Below are 23,215 nucleotides of genomic sequence, written 5' to 3' on the forward strand. Positions count from 1 at the left end.
TTGCAGTCAAGTATTTCACAGAAACGACATGCTAACAATGACAATGCGATAGAGTAACACATTGTTGTGTGGCGGCACCTATCAGGCATATATGAATTTTAAAATTCTATTCCATACCTGATCAGCATGAAATGTTTAAAGAACAAATTGAAATATGTTTATGATTGTCGACGTGTCACTGGTGGGAATAACGAATCCACTTATTTATGTTGTCCATACCCTTATTTCTCCATTGCGAATAAGTTCATAGGCCATAAACCTTTGTGAATGGTATGGCTTCCTCAAGCTGACCTCCTCAAGCATTTTGCAATATATTCTAGGGTAATCACAACATAATGTTCTTCTCGGCATATGTATTGTGATGTTTAATCTGCTTGGTTATGTTTCACGGAGGAGGGTGCTGGTGATTGCTTTACGTGGATGTGATAGACAAGACAAAAATAATGAAACTGTTTGTTGTTAGGAGAAAGTATAAGCCCTCAAATGAAGGCAAATAATACTGGCTTACATGTGTCCTTTGATTTAGTTTATTGTGCAATGAGATTCCTGAAGAACACCAATTAACGGCTTAACATCGATGTAATTAATCAATATGTACAATAAAGCAGTAAAACACAACAACATTAGTGGCGTTGTTGACAGCTCCAGATCACAAAACGACCTGACAGAAGCACATATGAGGAACTTTGACGTATTGTACTAAGTCTTTAGGTCACGAACTAAGCATGAGAAATTACTAACGAAATATAGAGGCAGAAAATGCCTTCCAGTTTAAACTGTACAGTTACATACAATTATACGTATCTGATATGCTTATACATATTACGTCTACATTTCCTGCACTCACAGCCCTTTACCGTAAATCTCCAACATACATTAAACCTCGTAGTAGTATTGACATCACGAGTAAAAGAAAGCAAATGCAAATTTTAACAAAGCAAATATCATATCCCAATGGCACTCTTCCCACCTTTTGCTCGGTCTCGCACTATATAGCTTGCTGGAAAGCCTGTTTCGAAAGATGCAGCCTATGTACAACACTAAAGCAGACACAATATCCTAACTATTCTCGTCCCATGGACACAGTGGAAGGAACATATTGTCAGGGGTGTCTATAGTGCATGTCATCAGGACATGATAACAAGCGGTAACACATGGCAGCTGGATTCTCAACGCCTGTTACACAGTATCAAGTCCATCTCTGCTTCATGTTGGCTGGTCCTGCTGTTATAAAGGCACTGGTGGTAGACATTTGACAATATTCTACTAATGCCGCTGGTCATTACGCAGACGGGTATTGCCCGTGCTTTGATGCTTCGCGTGTCAGGAACAACGATATACCGTCTCCACCGACACACATGTTTCACACTCAACCTCACAACACCAAATAAACTGACATTTGCAGTTCTTCTTTACGGTCACTTCCGTTTTGGTATATCCGCGACCACAACACATCAGGTCGCATCCACTTACATCCTGGGAGTCGGGGTTACATTCGCGATGCCTTGTCCCTAACGATCCGAATCTTTTGCTCCGTTTGCAAAAATTGGGTGACTCTTCTGAATAGACCAGATCGTCCTTGGCAGGAGGTTTTATTGTGTCACCCTCGGGTATTAGTCCTTTGCCATCATTTGTTATTATAACTTTTGCTCCTCCATCGAATTTCTTTTTAAGAACATCACCGGCTGTTTTGAACACAGGCATCTTCTTCCAACACGTCTTGAGCGTGCACGATCCAGACAAGCCATGACATTTGCATTCCTTTCTCATGTTTCTGGTAACGGCCTGAAAAGAACACACATAAGAGATCAATTTTAAGAGTGTTTGCAAAAATAACCTCTCAAAACAATCTGAAAACAAACAGGACAGTTTAATTAATAGATTTTCGTACTGAAACCTTTTAAACCCTAATTCACATCCTTTAAAACTTGCTAGTAAAGTGTACAGGTCAGGCTAAAAGGTATCGAAAAGCAGATTTTGAGATTTTTCACGAAGCATGTTATAAATGTTTGAACGGAAGTACGTTCTTGCCCCAAGTCGATAAGTGTGTATGCAATGAAGATGAAAAAATGTCAAACATGCTGGAAAAGACATATTTGACGACTAACTTGCTCAGATTTTCCTGCCTGTTTTAGCCATATTCAGGTGCCTAGGCATAACACAAGTAGAGAAAGACAGAAAGATCACATGTTGTCACATATGATGAGCGTCATCTCAACTGCACATTTTTTTTTATTTTGTAAAATGTTAACATGCTCAGCGAACAAAAAGCAGTTAACAGATTGTGGACATGTAAGGAGTGTGTATACCTGTCTTCCAGCTTCGTTATTATGCAGTTGTATTAGGGTTGTGACGTCTCCACGTCGTTTCTTGCGACGTCTAGCATCCATGAATTCCCTCGACTTCTGGTAGCCGAACTCTACATTGTCTCCACATCCTCCCCACACCCACTCGCCATCAGTAGCAACATCCCGTATGTTGTTGTCACAGGTACACTGGAGCAGGCGGCCAGTGCTGCACGCCTCCGTCACGGCAAACACCACACCGGCGGCTGTAATTGCGTAGACAAATGCAGCTTCCCTTGTGTCTGAAACAACAAGTATGATATTGTAACACCAACACGTGGATTACGATGTAGCAAAACTACAGTTAACACTATCCGCTCAGTTTGGTATTACTCTTTACGGCCATCAGTAGTCAAACCTGAAACGAACTAAAACATTATCTTTAATAGCGATAAAATGTCTCTCATATAGTTAATGTGCCATATTTCATATACAAAGATTTAGTGATAAAATATTGTATTACTATTCAAACTATTCGGTCTTTTAATAATTCTGACATCATAATGTACTAAAGCTTTTGCTGCTGACAACAAAATTAATAAAAAATTTTAATCACATTAAGTAATGGCAATATCAAAATTCCACTTAAGATACACATGCTGAAATCGCACAACACAGTCAAGAAAGGAATTTTATGTATGCATCACCTAGCAGGACAGATACAATGTAAGGTTTTTCAAAACGGTAAGCTATAAAGTGGGTTGAAAGAATGTGACTGTGGGGCGTTTTAATGTAGATGTCAGTGTCCACGGGGGTAAGTAAGCTGGTAGAAAACAAGCTCCCACACGAACGACATGAAAGAGCCACCTCGCTCCCACTTTGTTTTATACGACATCAATCTTTGTCGCTTTGTCAATTTTATGACCCACAATAATTTCAATAAGGTCATAGCTGACTGGGTTCGTAAAATGCTAATATCTTGAGAGTCATTTCTCGATTCTCGGGAATGTCGGCCGTCATAAAGGTGCCATTAAAACGTATCTATCAATCCTGTCCATGAGAAAGAAATGAAATTTTAGAATGGACACATAGGGATATATTAAGTATGACGTTAACCCAGTCGTATGAGCCGTGGCTGAACTGGACAATCAAGACGGACCACCATCGCGCCGAATGTTCACTGTATGCATAATGCACATATATCTTGAGGCTGGTCGTTGTCTGTCTTACGGATCAATAGTTCACATGATATTTCGGGTCGTTGCAATACATATCGATGTTTTTATTTTTTATGTATTATGATGTTCTTTTCCGTTCCCCCAAAACCTTTGCGGCATTGAAACGTAGGTGACTAGATTGACACTTATTCAACAGATTAGAACTAGAAAATGCAATTCAAGTTTGTCGACAGTTCCTTGTGAAATATCCATGTAACTGTTTGACAGACAAAGAGCGCAATGTCTGAGATTTTTGTTTATTATCTGGATACCTAGAAGCGCAGTTCCTAGTGATTATTGAACGTTATTAAATACATGCCACTGAGTACCACGAGCGCTAACTATTACGCCTCCAGCCATAGCAGGTCCTGTGATATGAATATTTTTCACAAAACCATGAAACGTGCCACGTTCATTGTTCACTTTTAGGGAAATGTTTTTCAAAGTTGGAATCACTTCACTTTTCATTTCCGTTCGCCAATTCGGCCAGTTTCTATTGTGCCAGGGAGAAAACTTCATTACTTATTAAACCTATTAGTCAAAGGTTTTCTTGGTGTATCTCAATAGAAATTAGCTGATCAAGATCCCTACACACGATATTTAATCAAAATTGCATTTTGTGCATGGTCATTAAAAAAAACGATCAAATGTTTATATTTCTTTTCGCAGTGCGCAGTTTTTGAGTTCCTAGGTAACATTTCATTGGTTGGGTGACCGTCTTTGGCAGCTTGACTACTGATAGTTTCTAGGACATCACTTTAGCCCCCCAACAATCCATGATACATGTGGCCTCCCCTTAGGCAAGTGAATTTGTTCAGAAATGCCTCTGTTCACCCAGCAGAAAATGTATGTGTGTTGTATCTATGTGTACTTGTCGTCCTAATGTTTGTCCTAATGGTCACCAAACATCCCATGCACATGTGTTTCAAATTTTGCAATACGTTGTTATGGCAACGGCTTAGATTTAGTTCATGTGGTCATCCGTGAATGGCACTGTTGATACAGTTCAGTTGATTATATTGTATGGATGAAAGTCATCCACCCACGATCAATGAACGTCGATACTGATAACACATTAAGCCATGTGATTTACAACATCCCAATACACACCACTTCATAGATTACAACATTCAGTACACATAACTTCAAAGATTACAACATTCAGTACATATAACTTCAAAGATTACAACATTCAGTACATGCCACTTCATAAACTACAACATTGAGTACATGCCACTTCATAGACTACAACATTCAGTACATGCATCCTCACAGATTACAACATTCAGAACATGCATCCTCACAGATTACAACATTCAGAACATGCATCCTCACAGATTACAACATTCAGTACATGCATCCTCACAGATTACAACATTCAGTACATGCATCCTCACAGATTACAACATTGAGAACATGCATCCTCACAGATTACAACATTCAGTACATGCATCCTCACAGATTACAACATTCAGTACATGCATCCTCACAGATTACAACATTCAGAACATGCATCCTCACAGATTACAACATTCAGTACATGCCACTTCATAGATTATCGCATTCAGTACATGCCACTTCATAGATTACAACTCTCACTACACACCACATCATAGATTACAACATTCATTTCGCATCACTTCTTGCAGTTACACTTACATATTACTACATGGTTTACAACATTAAATATACACTTTGTATATGACACCATTTACTACTGAACATCCTATTTTAAACGACATTCATACTATCTAGACGATACCAACAACTGGCGGTGCAGGAACTACAGAAAGTTCATTTGGGGGTGCAGTAGATTCTACATCATTCACTTGGTGGTGAAGGAACGTCGATAAGATTCATTTATAAAATGCACTTGGTAGTATAGAAGCTTCTACACGATTCACCTGGTGGTGCAGAAGCGTCTGGAAGATTCACACTGTGGTGCAGGAGATTCTACAGGATTCACTTAATTGGCGTTGCAGAAACGTCTACAAAATTCACATGGTGGTGCAGAGACTTTGCAGGATTCACTTCATGGTGCAAGATTCACTTTTAAAGGATTCACTTGGTGGTGCTGGAATGTCTACAAGACTAACCTGTTGGTGGAGGAACTTCTACAAGATTCACTTGGTTGTGTAGGTGATTCTACAGGATTCACTTGGTGGTGCAGTAGCGTCTGAAAGATTCACACTGTGATGCAGGAGGTTCTACAGGAATCAGTTAACTGGTGGTGCAGAAACTTTTACATGGTTCAGAAACTTTCACATTGATGGTGCAGGAGCGTCTACAAGATTCTCTAAGTGGTGCAGGCGATTCTACAGGATTCACTTGGTGGTGCAAGAACGTTTGCAAGATTCACTTGGTGTTGACGGAACTTTTACAGGATTCACTTGAGGGTGCTGGAGCGTCTACAAGATTCAGTTGGTAGTGCAGGAGATTCTACAAGAGTCACTTGGTGGTGCTGGAAAGTCTACAAGATTAACCTGGTGTGCAGGAGCTTCTACAAGATTCACTTGGTAGTGCAGGAGATTCTAGAAGATTCACATGGTTGCGTAGGTGATTCTACAGGATTCACTTAGTGGTGCAGAAGCGTCTCAAAGATTTACTTGGTGGTCAGGAGACTCTACAAGATTCATTTGGTGATGCAGGGCTTGAACAAAATTCACTTCGTGGTGCTGGAACTTCTACAAGAGTCACTTGGTGGTGCTGGAATGTCTACAAGACTAACCTGTTGGTGGAGGAACTTCTGCAAGATTCACATGGTTGTGTAGGTGATTCTACAGGATTCAAATGGTGGTGCAGATGCGTCTCAAAAATTCCCTTCGTGGTGCAGGAACTTCTACAAGAGTCACTCGGTGTTGCTGGAAAGTCTACAGGATTAACCTGCTGTTGAAGGACTTCTACAAGATTCAGTTTGCAGTGGAGGAGATTCTACAAGATTCACTTGGTTGTGTAGGTGATTCTACAGGATTACGTGGTGGTGCAGGGGAGTCTACAAGATTCACTTGGTGGTACGTCTTTAAGATTCATTTGGGTATGAAAAAGCATGTAAAATATGCACTTGGTGGTGGAGGGGTTTCTGCAAGATTCATTGGCTTGAAATACGGTTTTATCACTCGGGTGCTGTAACGGTTCCTTTAAATTTTCCTGTGTACGTTCTTTAACGTCCGATACATTCTTTCACATCTGGTTTTTTGTTTGTTTGTTTTATCAAATTGTCAGTATGGAAACCCAACTGCCACTTAATGTCAATGATTTGCACATGCAAGTCGTTCTATCCATGTGAAAAGTGGAGGACAATACATTTGCATAAATGCCTTGTCTCTGTGGTTCATTGTTCAGGTTACCTGTTTGAAGTTTGAAGCTTACATTTGACACTTGCTGATAGGGAGTCAGGCTATAGGCATTTTGGTATTTGGTCAAAATCGGTGGCAGGCTACTGTCCGCTTTAGTGTGAGTCAGAGTGCTATTGGCAGACTGTGGCAGAGATTTCAAGCCAATGAGTCCGCGGAACCAGGTCGCCCCAGAATCGCAGTAGTTCGAGGTGGTAGGCACATGATTAACACAGATTCATTAACGCAGTAGATCTTCATACAGAACACTTCAATGTTAAAAATGTAAGGATATCCAGATACACCGTTCATCGACGTTTAAGGACAGGCGGACTCCGTAACCGACCTGCAGTTCATCCACCAATAACACCACGTCACAGGCAGGCGCATTTGAAATGGAGGAGGTACCATGACCGCTGGAATCAACGCCAATGTTATCGTGTGCCCTTCACAGATAAAAGCAGATTCAGTTTGTCCTTCCATGATGGCCGTCAAAGGATTTATCGTTGCAATGGAGAGCACATCGCAGATGCAACTGTGGCCACACATAACCGATTTGGCGAGGGGTCGGCCCTGGTTTGAGCAGGGATAACACCAACTGGATATACTCCACTGCAAGTGGTCGAGGGTAATCCTACCGGGCAGCTTTATCGGGAAGAGATTCTGGCTCCTATATCAGTATCATTCCTGCAAACTATGCATAGCTTTTATGGTCGAACCCCTTTACCAGCCTCATAGGGCTAGGACTGTCATGGAATTCCTTAAGCAGCGAACAGCATGTTCGCTAGACATCAGTGGGCTGAACTTGGTTACCCGAGTGTACACAAGTGAACTCCAAGGACTATGAAGAGTTCTAGTGGAGGAATGGAATGCGATTCCGCAAGCTTTGTCAATGAACTCTATAAGGAGCATGAGAACAAGATGCACCTGCGTTTTGGACGCGCGAGGGCTGATTATAACTGATATTGCATTCTTGCAGCAGAAAGTGTATATTTGTACTTGTGCTGCTATAATTGCTGTCTATGAGATAGATAACAAGAGCTGTAAAAAGCTCTCAGATGCTTAGTTTCCATTTAGCAACCTACATGTGTGCTTCCCTTTGTGCATTGAAATCACAACTAGTGTACTCCAACCTATATCATCCCATTACACATCCAACTCATGAATGGTATAAACTCAACACTATCTACATCAACCTACTCTGCTGAAATAAATCACTAATATCATGTCCTGTTTACGTGAACCTTGTCAATCGTATATATATATATTACTATGCAGCAATGTACATATTCGCCTTGCTTCAAATTCTTGAATCACTTAATTGATAATGGTGTTAGTATCATTGCAGAAAAGAAGTTGACGATCCATAGAACTTGGTTTTCCTTCATCTTTACAACTTCTAAAAATGTTTCTCAAAGAAACTACATTTCCTCACTGCAGTGCCGAATAAATACTGTTACATGGACGTATAAGGCAGAAGGGAAGTCTTTATTTGATGACATATTATCTACATAGGGTACTTCAGAAGACAGTAACCGAACTTCAGATTTCCACCATAGAAAGGTGGACGCGTTTTTCAGTGTGGCCACAACTGCAAATATCTACTGACATGGAAAAACAATAAACGAATCCATTTTGATCTAATTAGATTATAATCATTCATACTGCCCTGGGCGTCCACAAGTGCGGGTATACTTTAAATACTTGCTATTGTAATTGTCTCAAAGATTACAAATGGCTGTTCTATCAACATATTAATAGATGATAGATGCTCTATAGATCATTGATATCTACATGCGCTCTGATGGCCAAGGTGTCGTATGGAGAAATCATTTAATTGTGTATATTTGACAACACGTTCTTGCATTAATACATCATACCTCTGCAAAACATCGGTAAAGTAAACAGAAGTTAAAACATACCTCGGCGTATATACAGCTATTCCTCAGCGTACCAATTCCTGGCCGTACCTGCTTTTCCGAACCCTACAGCTAGTCACATCTAACTTCTACTATAACATCGTACAACTTGCTTACAACGCTCACGCAGTGGTGGAGCTGCTAAGGCTGTCAAAGCGTGTTCTTGTTTTCCATATGTCTACTCTTGTAGAACAACTTCAAACGGAAAGCTGTGCCGTAAATATGATCACTTTCGACTACCAAAGTAGCAATTATACTGTATGCGCATAACGGTTTCCGCGGACTGCCAGCCGCTGGCACTGAGAGCCAGATAATATTTTCTTGAAGTCTTTGAAGTGAAATCTGATCGCTGCTTCTCTACATCCATTCCTGTGATGTGTATAGACTTCACAGAACTCCCTTCCTTTGATCTTTTAATTAAATGACCCTTAGTTGCAGACAGGAATTCTGCAAAAATGGCCTCTTTTTCTATAAAAAAACATTCTTTACGTATTAGAAAGAGGCAGGGATACGGCCATGTGGTGAATAAACGGTAGTGGTTCTATTGGCCTCACAAGAGTTAGTAAAGCTCACTTCTACCAGCAAGAAGAATGTCGGTGAGTTCCTCCACTTTCTCTTGTCCTTATATTATGCAGTAACCGTGTTCGTACTATGCTTGAATATCACAATGTTCAGGTATTAGATTATGCATTGTATAAATATTTCATATTGAGTAGCAAATGTAAACTAACACTGTAAAACGTATGTAGTTGTTCAAGTGGTAGGGTACCTGCGCAAGTATTGCTACGTACTGAGACCGTACGGTAGGAGGCTGTTTTGACTGCATGTATGTAAATCTATGTTCTCTTTGTGACATAAAAATACAATTTTGTGCATACTTGTCATTATGTTCAAAGGTGACCTCTAAAATTACAACATGTCTCTGATAAACAGTTTTAGAAATCGTTACACTACATAGTGTTCATGTTAAATCTCTTCATGCCCTCCCTCGCACACACACGAACAGACACACGCAGGCACGCACGCACACACACACACACACACACACATACATACATACATACATACATACATGCAGTGCGTAAGAAATCCTATTTGTTAAGTAACTTACGCTAGTCTGGTATATTCTGTAGTGTATAGCGCGTACTGTAGCAGTCGCTAGTTTAGCTGTATTACGTCGCGTGAGCTTGTGAGGGAGGAAAAGGGCGCAGGTCCAACCTTGCGTGAGCTGGAGGGTTTGTAGACAACGTCATCAGCAGCTGTTTGTATATCAAACTGCACTTTACAGGTGTTATTTTTTATTATTCCCATAACACTTTAGCCTCCGTGAAATGATCAGATGATAGAGAGTACTTACCTTTTCGTAGAATCTTTGATATTGACCGACGAGCAGTTGTGCAGTTCCAACGACGATTTCGGAACTGATACTGACATTCAATGAGCGCCATCTTCGCTCCTTTTGCCACTTCTTCTACAATTTCCGGCTCCTTCCTGCATATGGCGCGCTGTTTACCTGCCAGTCGCCGCGTCTTGCGGCAGATGCTGTTCGGGTCCATCACCAGGGGGCTACCAACTGCCCTGAAGAAAGCAAATAACATGAATGTATCATATACCATGGTACCGATAAAGTTAAGAAAGATCGAGTATGTATTGAAGCAAAGTATAACATGTACGTAATGTAAAGACATTAAGAACGTATTTAGTAACGAAAGCATACACTACACACCGCAGTCAGTAGAACATCATAATATAACTGAAACATATTACATTTGTAATCATCCATCCATCGATCCTTCCATCAATCCATCATACACATACACAAACATACACGCACGGACGCACGCACGCACATACATACATACATACATACATACATACATACATACATACATACATACATACATACGATGTCTGCAAACCACAGACCCACAGACTGCATCACTTCGAACATATCGGCTATGTCTTGCTGAGCGATACGTTTGGCGTTAATAACGTTCCAAACCACGCATTCCCAATATGATTACAACTACTGTAAAACAAGAGAAAAGAGACTGATGTGTGTTACTGTGTATAAGGACAATGACCAATACTGATGCCTAAGAGCGAGTTGACGACTTTTCTCTGACATGTTAACATCAAGAGCTCCAGCTGGAAGGTTTTGTATGAGTAGGGGCGTCGGGATTTACTTTCCCAAGATGATCTTTCTTCGATCATGACCTTAACTATTATTTGATTACCATAACTGTTATGCTGACTGTAAATTAGTTCAGTAATGTTAGTAATGAAGTTCCTGGTAAGGCGGTGACACATATCCCGAATGCTTAAGGGACGGGCAAGTGGACTTACTTAGTCAAGCGTTCTAACTATCCATGTTACTACCTCAGTTTACATGCCACACGTACAGGGAATGGTATGAAGTATTCTTCTAAGGTGGGTGGTGCATAGATGACGTGTGTAGCGCTTAACATGAAGTAGATATATAGCTGTTCAAAATCTAGCTTTATATAATGCAACACAATGTTTCGATGTCTTTAGTTCACACCCATGGATAATCTATCACAAGAGTTTGATATCATCCATGGGGTAATATCGGACTGCATATCTGAGTATTGGTTTGTATTGTACAGTCAGGTATGAATTCAGTCATTGCTCACTTTGGCTTTCTCAGTATCTACACTTAGCCCCATCAGCCCGTTCCAACACCAACAGCTTCACCTCCCCCAAACCCTCGTACATTCAAGCCATCCTCAGCCCACCCCCCATTCTCACCGCACCCCCCATCCTCAACCCACCCCTACCTATAGTCTGCTCCGCCTTCTATTCCTAAAACACCTGTCTCCATGCTAGTCTGCGTCAAGTATGTTCCCTTGCGTGTCGATATAGATGCTGATGGGGGAAGAGACTTGTTGTGCTTTAGAAAGGATATACTCGTTCCTCCAGTTAGAATGTAGTGCAACTATGTATTCGATCACTGTCGACATTCTGTATAGTCAAACTATGTTAAGGATATACTGTATTGTAAATAATACCAACATTGTCTATGTAAACATACCATGTCAACGCCAGAGAATAACCAGTCTCGTTACTAAAAGGAAACAGATTCAAAGTGAACCTAAAAGGCAAAGTATGTCACAGCAGGTATAGTCTGTATGTACACATCGTATGTATCATGTGTGAAAAAAAGTCAACATTCAGCATGTTCAACTTGTACACATTCTCTTTGTTTACACATTATAAGTATTGTATTGTTTTCTGGGTAATATAAATATTCTACATTTGAATACTGTTGACATGTGCTAACTTACATATCATTCATCCTTTCCAAAACACTGTCAGTAAAGTGAACATAAGTACTGCCAACGGTATATATTTCAACACAGTTGATACACATCTGTAAACAATGACGTGAATGTGTATACAAACACTGTCAACAATATGAACACAATCACTATCGGCTTACTTCATGTCTACAATGTCGACTTTGTGAAGTGAAGTGGTATTAACATGCCCCTATGTTCGATACGCATGTTCAAACATTGATCACATATCACATATTGAATGCAACAAACCTATAGTTTAATATTAGGATTCTAGGGGAAGAGAATGTTCATTTGCTGAATAACTTACTGGAAGGAAAATTCAGGTCCTCAAAGAATATAAATGACCTCTTAATACTTTCTGATTTAGGTCGTTGTGTACATGAAACATGCGAAATTTTATCACATAATGTACGCGAACAGTTTCATTATGTATATTTAACACGGCTTAATTATGCACGTGAACAACCTGTCATTATGTATCTGAACAATGTGTCATCACGCATATAATATATATGTGAATCGCGTACTTATGTATATGTGAATACTTTGTCAGCATAATGTGAACACCCAGTCAATATCTACAATCACACTGCAGGCAAATTGTGTGAACACAACGATCAGTATGCATGCAGTCACTGCGTCAGTATGCATGAAATTACTGCATCAGTATGTATGAAATCACTGCATCAGTATGTATGCAAACACTGCGTCAGTATGAGTTTGAAACTTGGGTCCTTATACTTTGCATGTGAAGTCTGTAATCAGTCTCTATGTAGAATTTGTATCTTTGTGTAGGCTAAACATGTCTGGATGCAAACACAATTCAAAATGAACACGTGTGGACAGCCTATATATACTTATGACGCATAAAAAATGTATTTTTCCACTGATCCTTTCGAGGTACTTTTCACATTCCTTCCATCACTGCTATGGTATATATGTAACTTTGTGTTATTTCTGTGTATCCACATTACAGGTAACAGGTATGTGCACACTGTGGACTTTATGCGTGTTTACCTCGGGAGATTGATATGTATACACAAGAGATGTTATGTACACCAGAGGGATTATGTATGTATACACCAGAGACATGTTGTATGAATACACCAGTGACACGTAATATATACGATGGATATTATGTAAGTGTACACTTTAAAAACTTTTTATGTAAAATTATTTTATATCATTTTGAAAAGTGTGCGCATACATTTTGGACATCATACATGTTTACAGGCGGGACATATGCTTATGTAATGAGGGTTGTGAATGTATACATTTTTACTAGATTGGGTATATATACAATGTGAATATCATGTAGGTTTTAGGGATTACACATGTTTACGACATAGATGATAAATATATTGACTGTTTGGATATGTTTGCATTCTCTTTGAGACTTATGTTTGTATACATTTTGAATATTATGTATATACCATATAAATTATGCATTTACACATTGTATATAATACGTAAAATACGGTATTCGTAATGTGCGCAAAGGTGGTCTTGAGAATGAGTATGTACAAAGGGAATTTTCCATGAAGTACCATTACATTATGGACAATTTGCTGGCACAACTCTGTGGGATATTATACCTAGGCAGTTAATAATGTGTACATACATACAGACTCTCTACTAGTACATACAGTGTAGACATAATGTACTAACTATGTAATCACTGTTGGCACTCATTGTACATGTTTTATTATTTATAACACACGAACACTATGGACGGTCTCTACACACACTGCGGATATGAAACACACATGTTATACATTCAGACATTACACACACCATTCATTACACAAACGGTGGATATTCACAGCACACCCTACATTTACTACACACACTGTGGACATTGTCAGGACACACCATGGATAATCATTACACAAACTGACGATATTCATTACACAGACACCAGTGACATTCAGCACACACACTACTGACATACATTGCACTCACAGCGGACATCCATTACAGTTACTACATACATTCATTACACTTACTACGGACAGTCATTACACACATTACGGACATCAAACAGACATTCATCATGTAAACAACGGACACTTACGACATACATTACCGTGCGGACATACTGTGCGGACACTCATCACACACACTACGCATATTCATTTCAGACACTAAGAACGTTCTTAACACAAACGAAGGATTTCCATTACAATCACTGCATACATTCAAGTCACTCACTGCGGACATTCAACACACAGACTACAAACATCCATTACACAAACTACGGACATTTATCACACACACCTTGGGCATATATTACACACACCGCGGACATTCAATACACTCACAGTCCGCATATTCATCTCTCTCTCTCTCTCTCTCTCTCTCTCTCTCTCTCTCTCTTAGACACACACACACACACACTACGGACACTCAATATACACACTACGGACATTCAATATACACACCACGGACATTCAATATACACACTACGGACATTCAGTATACAAGCTAAGGACATTCATTACCGACACGGAGGTTCATTGCCCACACTAAGGCAGTTCCTGACACACACTTCGGACACTCAATACACACACTACGGACATTCATTACACACACTGTGGACATTCACTACACACACTGTGGACATACATCACAAACACTACGGCTTTCTTTACACAACCTGTGGGCATTCATTGCACACACTAAGGGCGTTCCCTACAAACATTGTGGACATTCAATACTCGAACTACGGCATTCATTACACACACTACGGACATTCATTTCACACAATACGGACATTTATTGCACACACTAAGGACATGTGTTACATATGCTACGGACATCCATCACGCACACTACGGACATTCATTACACTCACTATACACACATAGCGGACATTCATTACATACATCGCGGACGCTTATTGCACACACTGCGGACATTCATTACACACATAGCGGACATCATACACACAATAGACAGTCATTATATATATATATACGAACAATTATAGACTCTACGGACATTTATAGACACTATGTATGTATGTATGTATGTATGTATGTATGTATGTATGTATGTATGTATGTATGTATGTATGTATGTATGTATGTATGTATGCATGCATGCATGCATGCATGTATGTATGTATGTTACGAGCATTTATAATACACAATATGGAAATCCAATATGCACGCTGTGGACATTCATAATAAGACAGGGGGCATTGATAATACATAGTCCATTTTCACAGTTTGGACATTCAATACACACACTACGAACACTACACAATTTAATGCCATTCATATACACCCCACCAAGTCTTTACATTTCACTCTACTTGCGACAGTCCACATGTCATTGAACCCATCTTGACGGCCAACATACATCCTACCTTTTTTAAAAAATTGATCCCACTGACACAGAGAACATAAATGACTGCAAACATCTTGAAACCCATCATGACAGTCAACATTCGTTACGGCATTCAACCTATCTTGACAGTGAACATCCGTACTATATGCAGCCTACCAGGTCTTTCAACCCATCTTGATCTTCTACATTCGTTACTATGTACACCTTACACAGTCCTACAGCCCACTTGACACTCAACATTCGTACTATATACACACACCTTACACGGTCTTACAACTCAACTTGACAGTCAACATTTGTTACTAAATGCAACCTACTAGGTCGTTGAGCCCAGCCAGTCAGTCTAGACACGTTACTATATACACCTTAAGCTGTCTTTACACACATACATGAACGCACATACGCACATGCACACACTCTCGCACGCACGCACTCAGAGACAGGGGCATATGCTAACGGACATCTTTGAAGTCTTGTATTTACTGCAATCGGATAATACCATTTCATTTCAGTTAATATGTTATTAGAGTGTAGATGGAGTTTTTGTGTTTTAGTGTAAGATGGTCTGTGACCTTTTTACTTCAGGTATCCTTAATATGTATATTTCAGTCGTGTGTATAAGTTGATCATTTTCATACAAAGCACATTCATCTGCCTACAGTAGACATTCATCTTTGCACACATCTCTATCTACCCTGTGGTAGGTACCATCATTTTGTTTCCTGACACCATACATGACTAAAACGTAAATTAGAAAACACAAAGTGTTCATGTCTCTAGCGGCCAGCACTGTTCTAGGTATATGTTAATACATAGACAGATACCGCCTTTGTGCCGCCTTTGTGTTTTGGCAAACATATGATTAGTTTCACGGTTTATTTGTAAAATCATCCAACCTTCATTCAGCATCATTTTGTTTCTTTTTTGTCACTTAATTAACTTATTTTATTCACATTTTCTGTTTGCAATCATATGTGTCCAGTTTGACCTGATAACAAATCAGTTACTATGAAGCACCACGTACTTGTGAAGCACCCTGCTGACTGACCAGTGTTGCAGATTTTATAATGTTCCTTATCTTACCTCAGACATAAATGTCACTTTCTGATTGGCTAAGCACTCTTATTTAGTTATTGTCAGTGTACCCCTCTTACAAGCGAGGTACATTGCAATGTACCCCGCTGCCAATGGCAACTCATTCGGTACTTCATTGTATTACTTCTTCATCTCGAATAACATTGAGTCATGCATGATGCACGGAAAATACCGATGTTTTGGGAAAGCAAATCGATGGAGGGGAGTTTAGTGAATTCTAAATTCTATTTTTCTTGTGTCGTCTGCAAAATCTAGCGATGCCTACGAAACGATTTGCCTTGCACTCCAATAAATACGTTTTTTTCACAAAGCGTTCAAATGAAGTCCCTGTGGATATTAAGAAGGGGAATTACACCGAGGCGATTTTAAGACAATACCTGTGGGTAAAAGAGCAAGCTGCAAGATTGACACAACTTAACTGAAGTGTACGATCCGATCGATACCCATGCTTCAAACAGTTGAAAACATTGACGTGTCCGGGGGAACATAGTGAACATACACAAACATGCAGGGTACATCAACCATGCCCCCCCCCCCCCCCCTGTGACCAGTGAACAACTTATACTAAATGCCTGTATTGATACAGTTTACACTGAAGCCAGGGCTGTTGCGTTAACAATCTTTCGATATATCACAAAAGCAATGCTAGCGATAGTCAGAAGATTTTATGTCCGCTCTTGCAGTTTATTACATCAGACAGTTCAAATAAGCACCAGTGTACGATGGTGGTATCAAGTTGCTCAGTTACAGGTACATATAGTAGACCACCGTTCTACTTCAACGGCTCTTCTCACTACGTGATATGCAGATAGCCACCCATCGCTCTCGCAAGTGCACTAGTCTTCATACTACAGTTCGTATGGACAGTCTACCCTCGCCCTTACATTCCTACGTGTACACTACAGAGTAATTAGACAGTCACCCGGCCTCATTATATACAACCCATAGGGGCATTTCACACGACAAGAGCGCCCGACTGTCCCTAACACGACTATGTTATTGTTCACTGTCACATCAAAAACATTACTTCTCAGCCCTGAACAGGAACTATTGAAACCGATTCACTTTCAGAATGTATCGCTGAACCGTTGCATCTTTCTCTTCCTTGCCATTCATACATCCAAGTTGCAGCGTTGTTCAGTAGAAACATTATTATGAATATTTTGGCAGTTAATTATTTGTCCTCGAAATCTTAGACAATACTTGGACTGACAGTGTTACAGATCACATGATGAAAGAAGTCCTACCTGTAACGCCATACATGTAGTGATCATAAGATGTATTTAGAAGTCTCCGTTTGCTTTTGTAGTAGATTTTCAAACGGTCATAATATTTTCATATGAAACGTGTTAACCCTACAATAGTGGATGCCCCTGCTGACTAGTCAGTAGACACTTGAAGCACTACCCGCGGTCAACACACGCTTCCAGCAAACAAGAGGTATCTCCCGAAATCAATTGAACATGGCCTACGGAACAGAATTTCGCGAACTCATTTTTCAATTCATATTTATTTCTACTGGAATATGCTAACACATTTTATTAGACATAACACTCTGACCAGCAGGTACCTGTGTTAAGTCGAGGTTCTAAACCGTATATGAAGGGTACTGCTAAACAGCAAACAACATTACCTCAAGCATGTCCCAACGTCTAGGAATGTCATATTCGGCACAGTTAAAATATCACCACAAACACACTACACGCTGAAAATATAACCATCTACTTTTATTTCCCTTAAATCAATACAGAATAATTATTTAAATTGCGGATCAAATATTGGATTATATGTTACGTTTTCCTCTACGCACCACTTGATATATTTGTTTATTTTACATTTAACGGCGCAGAGACTTGACTCGGTAAATATATTGTCCTATTTATAAGACAAATAGCTTTAAACAAATTATTACACCTATAGCTTCCTTTCTAATTTTATCATTGATTACTACATACACTACATCTTAACAATGATAGGTCTGCTTCACGACCATACTTGGCCTTTTGAAAAAGCAATGCCAAAGATTCACTTATGTATTTGAACTGGTATGTCTCGATATTTCCACATTGCACATTTAACACAAACGCTCATTCAGTCGAGCATAATTGAAATGTTGTCGATATCTTTTCAACCATGAAATTATGTCTATTACTTATATAGAGAGATTAATGTACATACTCGAAACTCTAATTGTACTTATTTGTAGCTCCATCACTACTATCTGACAAGAATGAATGATGCCACTTGACTAGAGCTATCCAAATGTAGCCAAGTATATTCTACGTTATTTATGTGTGGAACGAGTTCGGGTTGTTAGACACCAGATTATTAGAAGATTTTGGGTGTTGTATTTACTTGAGAGACCATCGTACAGTGTGGTATATGGGTCCGTTCATGCTATAACGTGATCCTTTAAGTCGCTTGAGACAGCGCTTACTTGACAAGCTATTCAACACACGGGAAAGCTAACATGTTAAGTCGCATTTGATTAACTATTATTGCAGGAGTCTTGTCCTCTTTCAATAACCTATCATTCGAATGTACAGCAATATAGAGCACAATTCTTTACTTTTCCCAATTTGAAAGCATTCCTATCCGTCTAATAAAGAATTGAGAGTGTCTTTCAAACGGTTCAAGTTAATTCCTTTCGCTTTGCGAAGTCGCTGCTATTGGCGTGTAAAGGCCGTGTTTGAAGCCCCGGGTTGACCTTGCGACCCGGCTTGCCACGGCGGAACTTTGATGTGTGTCTGTCGTCCGTTAGCCGACTCCCCGACAAACCCGCTGTATACCCCAAGCTGCACACACCTCGCACTTCGCAACATATTTTAATTTGAAGCGTTCTCAGAATTTTAATGCAAGCATTTTTTCATGTGTGACTACTTCTATAACAACCAACACACTGTGACAGTAATTCCCTGAGACATGCATCGATACCCACTTATCCTAAACGTAGAAATAAGGCCTACACTGGACAAATCCTGTCAGTTTGTTAAGCTTAAACCTAATATATGAAATTTGCGATTTTACGATAATGTAGTTGCTTCTCAACACAACAACATTAAATGACACGGAAAATGTATCGTGTACTTTTGTTACAATTATAATGTACAGAAGAGAAACTGATCGCTCTCGAAATCTGCCCAGCTTCATTGTCAAGTGATCAGCTCACTGTTACCGAGGACTAGTGGGAAAACAGCGTCACTAGTAGCCGGTAGATAGAAAACGACCAGTACTTTCAGCATTCAGTTACCGAGGGAAAAATGAATGTTGATTTATAATTAGATTTATTTGAAACAGACACATTTTTAGTTTTTCAAGTGTGTTTTGTCACGAGGCGTGTGCATTGTCTATGAACAGTGTGTGTTGTCCGCATGTGAGTAGCTGAGACAGTCCCGGGTAGTACCGCCCGGACACACTTATAAACCTCGTTTGAAGAGTTACTTCAAGTGAAATACTTTTTCCATCTACTCTCAATGCGAATCATAGTTTTATATTATAGGATTTAGCGCGAGTTAATTGAACGAAAAAGTCCATTAGTTTAAACGTTTCGTCGGCAGTGTTTAAGTAGAATGCAGTAACTCCCGCACATTTATCTGCAAACAGCTGGAACGATATGAGCAAGGTTTTATCTTAAATCAATAAACTTGCGTCAGATTATTGCAAGTTATTAATATGCCGCTCTCCTGTTGAAAGAACTTTCGGTATATCCCCTCTCCAGAGTACCTCTCCCATATATCGACGTATCGTACACACTTCACGACATACGGATGTCTAGTGTATATATGTACATATTTTAAAGGCGGAAGATTATTAACACGAGGGTATAATTTAGCGTTTGTGGGGCGCATTTGTAGTGAAAGATGAAATATTTTTACCAATATATTGACTGTATCTCCCCCCACCTCCCCCAACCCCCACCAAAACTCTCCGAGGCACGCCGCCCTCCCCCAGTGCCGCCGTCCGACACCCCAACTTTTCCAGTGTTTGTTTTCCAGCCCGTAATCTCACAGTAAATTTGCCCTTATTTCCAACATGTTTGACTCTTTCGAGTGTAAGAGAAGACATGCGAGAACTATAGATTACAATGTTAACGAATTTCCATATTCTTAGTGTTGTCTTATTCTTCCACACAAATACACCAACAAATACATTAGCACTGGAAATATAACTGCTATCTTAAATGCGCTCGAATGTCCTCAGTGATCACGTCCGTAATATCGAAACTGTCAGGTGTTCTTTTGAAATGCTTCTTGAAATGTACATGCATTCAGCTGACCATCAAGGACCATTCACTTATTGATCTCTTTAAACATTTTAACACTTCTATTTTAGGCAGATGAATTCGAACTGTAGCCTAATACATTAGTTTCTGAACATAATTCAAGCGATACATATTCCATCTTCAATGTTACTGTTAGTTATCACTTAATTATCAATGAAAGGTAAATAATATAAGAATCTATAGCTTCATATTCTCATACTACAGAACTAAATATGTCATACAATTTACTTACCACCAAAGGCCAATAATATTGGTCGGGAAGATAAGATAAAAATAAAGACATATAAGTATCCCTTGAATGCGCATGGTCGTGTCGCTGTTCTCCGGCCACCTCTTCAACGTGGGTGGATGTCCCTGGTGTCACTTGGCATACATCTAATCAACGAGTGCAGTAACAACACATATCTTCGGTACCATTTTCATTGTCACACAAGACTTTTTCATTCGGTCGTTCAAAGCATTCTATACTTTTGTTTAGTTCTTGGCAGCACTACCTGCTTGAATCACTGAATTCCAACTCCTTCAAAAAATGATCATTTGTGAAATGTGTTGAAGACGTAGAGCGAAGTCCAGGCGACCAACCAATGTGTAGAATGTGGATCTTTTCTTATTCTCACTTAGGTAATAAAACTCCCGTGTTGGCTTCTACACCGATGTACTTCGCAGATGTTGTCTGAGATGAGAACCTCACAGACTAGCCCCAATTCTTTGAACAAACTTTCATCATAAAAGATAAAAAATGGCACTTTCCTAGCCGGCTGCACCGTGCACCTATTTCGTCGCTAGGGGGGTGCCGTGTTCTCCATAGAGGAGGACGGGTGGTAAGTCAGATGTCTAGGGAGTTAGCTTACCCGTATATTTGCCTGTAGAGACATATATACCCGTAGTTTTTACTGTCGCTATAGTCTGTGCGCACACAAAACCCGGCCATACTCTAGTCCTCTGCTACTACACCTAGAGTATGTCTCCAAACACGAAACGATCCGCCGTCCAGTGGTAGCTTACCTGAAAAAAAAAAACAAGTATGAAATGCTAGTTTTGTCTGTGGTGGACACGCTCCATTGATTGCAGACAGACAGAGATCACCTCTCCACTAAAATTGGCTCGATATGAATCCCCCAACAAAGCCGTCAAGTGAGTGTCGTCCGCTCAGTGGTAATATTGAAGCAATTCGCTTTACAACCCCAGCCCAGGCTGTACCTCGCCGCAGCATCCTTCTATAAAGTGTCACCCATGGTCTATCGTCATTCTCCTAATTGTGGACAATAAGTTTCCTGGGAGATATAAAGTGATCAACTATTATTTAGTGTTTAGAGTCTGTTAGAATATCTCTTTGATTAGTATTGCTAATATTCCTCCATAAATTGTAGATGTCAAGTGAGAAGTGATGAAAGAAAGACTGAATATATCACTGTTGATGAAGTCCTTACCTTGATAACACTCCCTTTTAAACACAGGAGCTGTATGTTTATCCAGTGTCTAGAGAAGATTGTACACTTTCCTTTCGTGTCGCATCTGCGATAGAGGAATGTTGATGATTGTACGACAGAACAGTTATTTGCACATGTTCATGTGATTTGTTTTATTTCACACGTGTTTAAGATTCTTACAGTTTTCTTTTTAAATACCGATTTATTCACTTAATCCCATGGTCATTATTAAATAGCTACTAAATATATCATACTTACTAAACAGGAGTCCGGGAGGAGCTATCAACAAGACTAATTTTAAAATCCACAAATGAAATTTTGCGCTGTATTCTTTTTCTGTGTTGAGTCGAAATGAGGGACTATAGTCAGGCACAAAGGTCCAATAAAAGGTCGATGTTTCGGGATGGGCAACATCGTATTAGCTCTTAATTCGTCTTTCTTTAAAGAGAAACCTGCAAGAGAGCAGAGAGACGGGGGCCGGGTCGTGAGTTGGAGGTCAGATGACTAGTCAGCTTCTAAAGCGAGGCTGTAATCTAAATTGTAACCTCCTTAGTTCAATGAACAACTAAGAGCTCTCAACGATTTCATCTGTGATACCACAAGCCCTCTCTCCTAAGGCGGCATCACAGTGACTCTACTCTCCTCCCAGTCAACACGTGGGAGAGGGAATATGTTTTGGCGCACCGATACTTCCGTGTGGCGGTGATGCGGACGCGCACTTGTGTATACCTGCTCTAAACTTGCCTGATGCTGGTTCCTAGCCAAATATCAACCCTCGTTCTATGTAACATAAAGAATTAACCACATCATTTTGGCTTGTTGCTTGCCCTTTGATACTTAAAACGCCTCATGGTGTAATTGGGTTTACCATTTACACCAGTATATCACGGGAAATGGTTATTGCCTTCATGCGCATCGGATTGACTATTGCCTGTTTTTACTTGGATACTTAATTTAGCTTTATGTCAATATGCTTCTGTGTGA

The 23,215-nt window shown here is 39.8% G+C and overlaps 2 protein-coding genes across 3 annotated transcripts in view; one reads left to right on the forward strand and one right to left on the reverse strand.

The window, feature by feature from the left end:
- Positions 1-513: 513 nt before the first annotated feature.
- On the reverse strand, positions 514-22,748 carry LOC137298862 (protein Wnt-6-like). 2 transcript variants are annotated; one of them, XM_067831201.1, is made up of 6 exons: positions 22,490-22,748; positions 22,232-22,316; positions 21,034-21,806; positions 10,111-10,331; positions 2,310-2,587; positions 514-1,785 (listed from the first exon to the last, which is right to left on the reverse strand). In XM_067831201.1, the coding sequence occupies exons 3-6, from the start codon at positions 21,105-21,107 to the stop codon at positions 1,324-1,326; spliced, it is 1,035 nt and encodes a 344-aa protein (XP_067687302.1). In that variant the 5' UTR covers positions 21,108-21,806; positions 22,232-22,316; positions 22,490-22,748; the 3' UTR covers positions 514-1,323. The 2 variants fall into 2 exon arrangements, with proteins under 2 accessions (XP_067687302.1, XP_067687301.1); XM_067831200.1 differs by lacking the exon at positions 22,490-22,748 and having other exon boundaries at positions 21,653-21,806; positions 22,232-22,313.
- Positions 9,289-23,215, forward strand: part of LOC137298861 (protein Wnt-10a-like) — an 87,290-nt gene continuing 73,363 nt past the window's right edge. The window contains exon 1 of the mRNA XM_067831199.1: positions 9,289-9,349. The gene's annotated coding sequence lies outside the window, so the exon portion shown is untranslated. The remainder of the gene's footprint in view (positions 9,350-23,215) is intronic.

This window comes from Haliotis asinina, chromosome 10 (genome assembly GCF_037392515.1).
Source record: "Haliotis asinina isolate JCU_RB_2024 chromosome 10, JCU_Hal_asi_v2, whole genome shotgun sequence".
NCBI classification, from domain to species: domain Eukaryota; kingdom Metazoa; phylum Mollusca; class Gastropoda; order Lepetellida; family Haliotidae; genus Haliotis; species Haliotis asinina.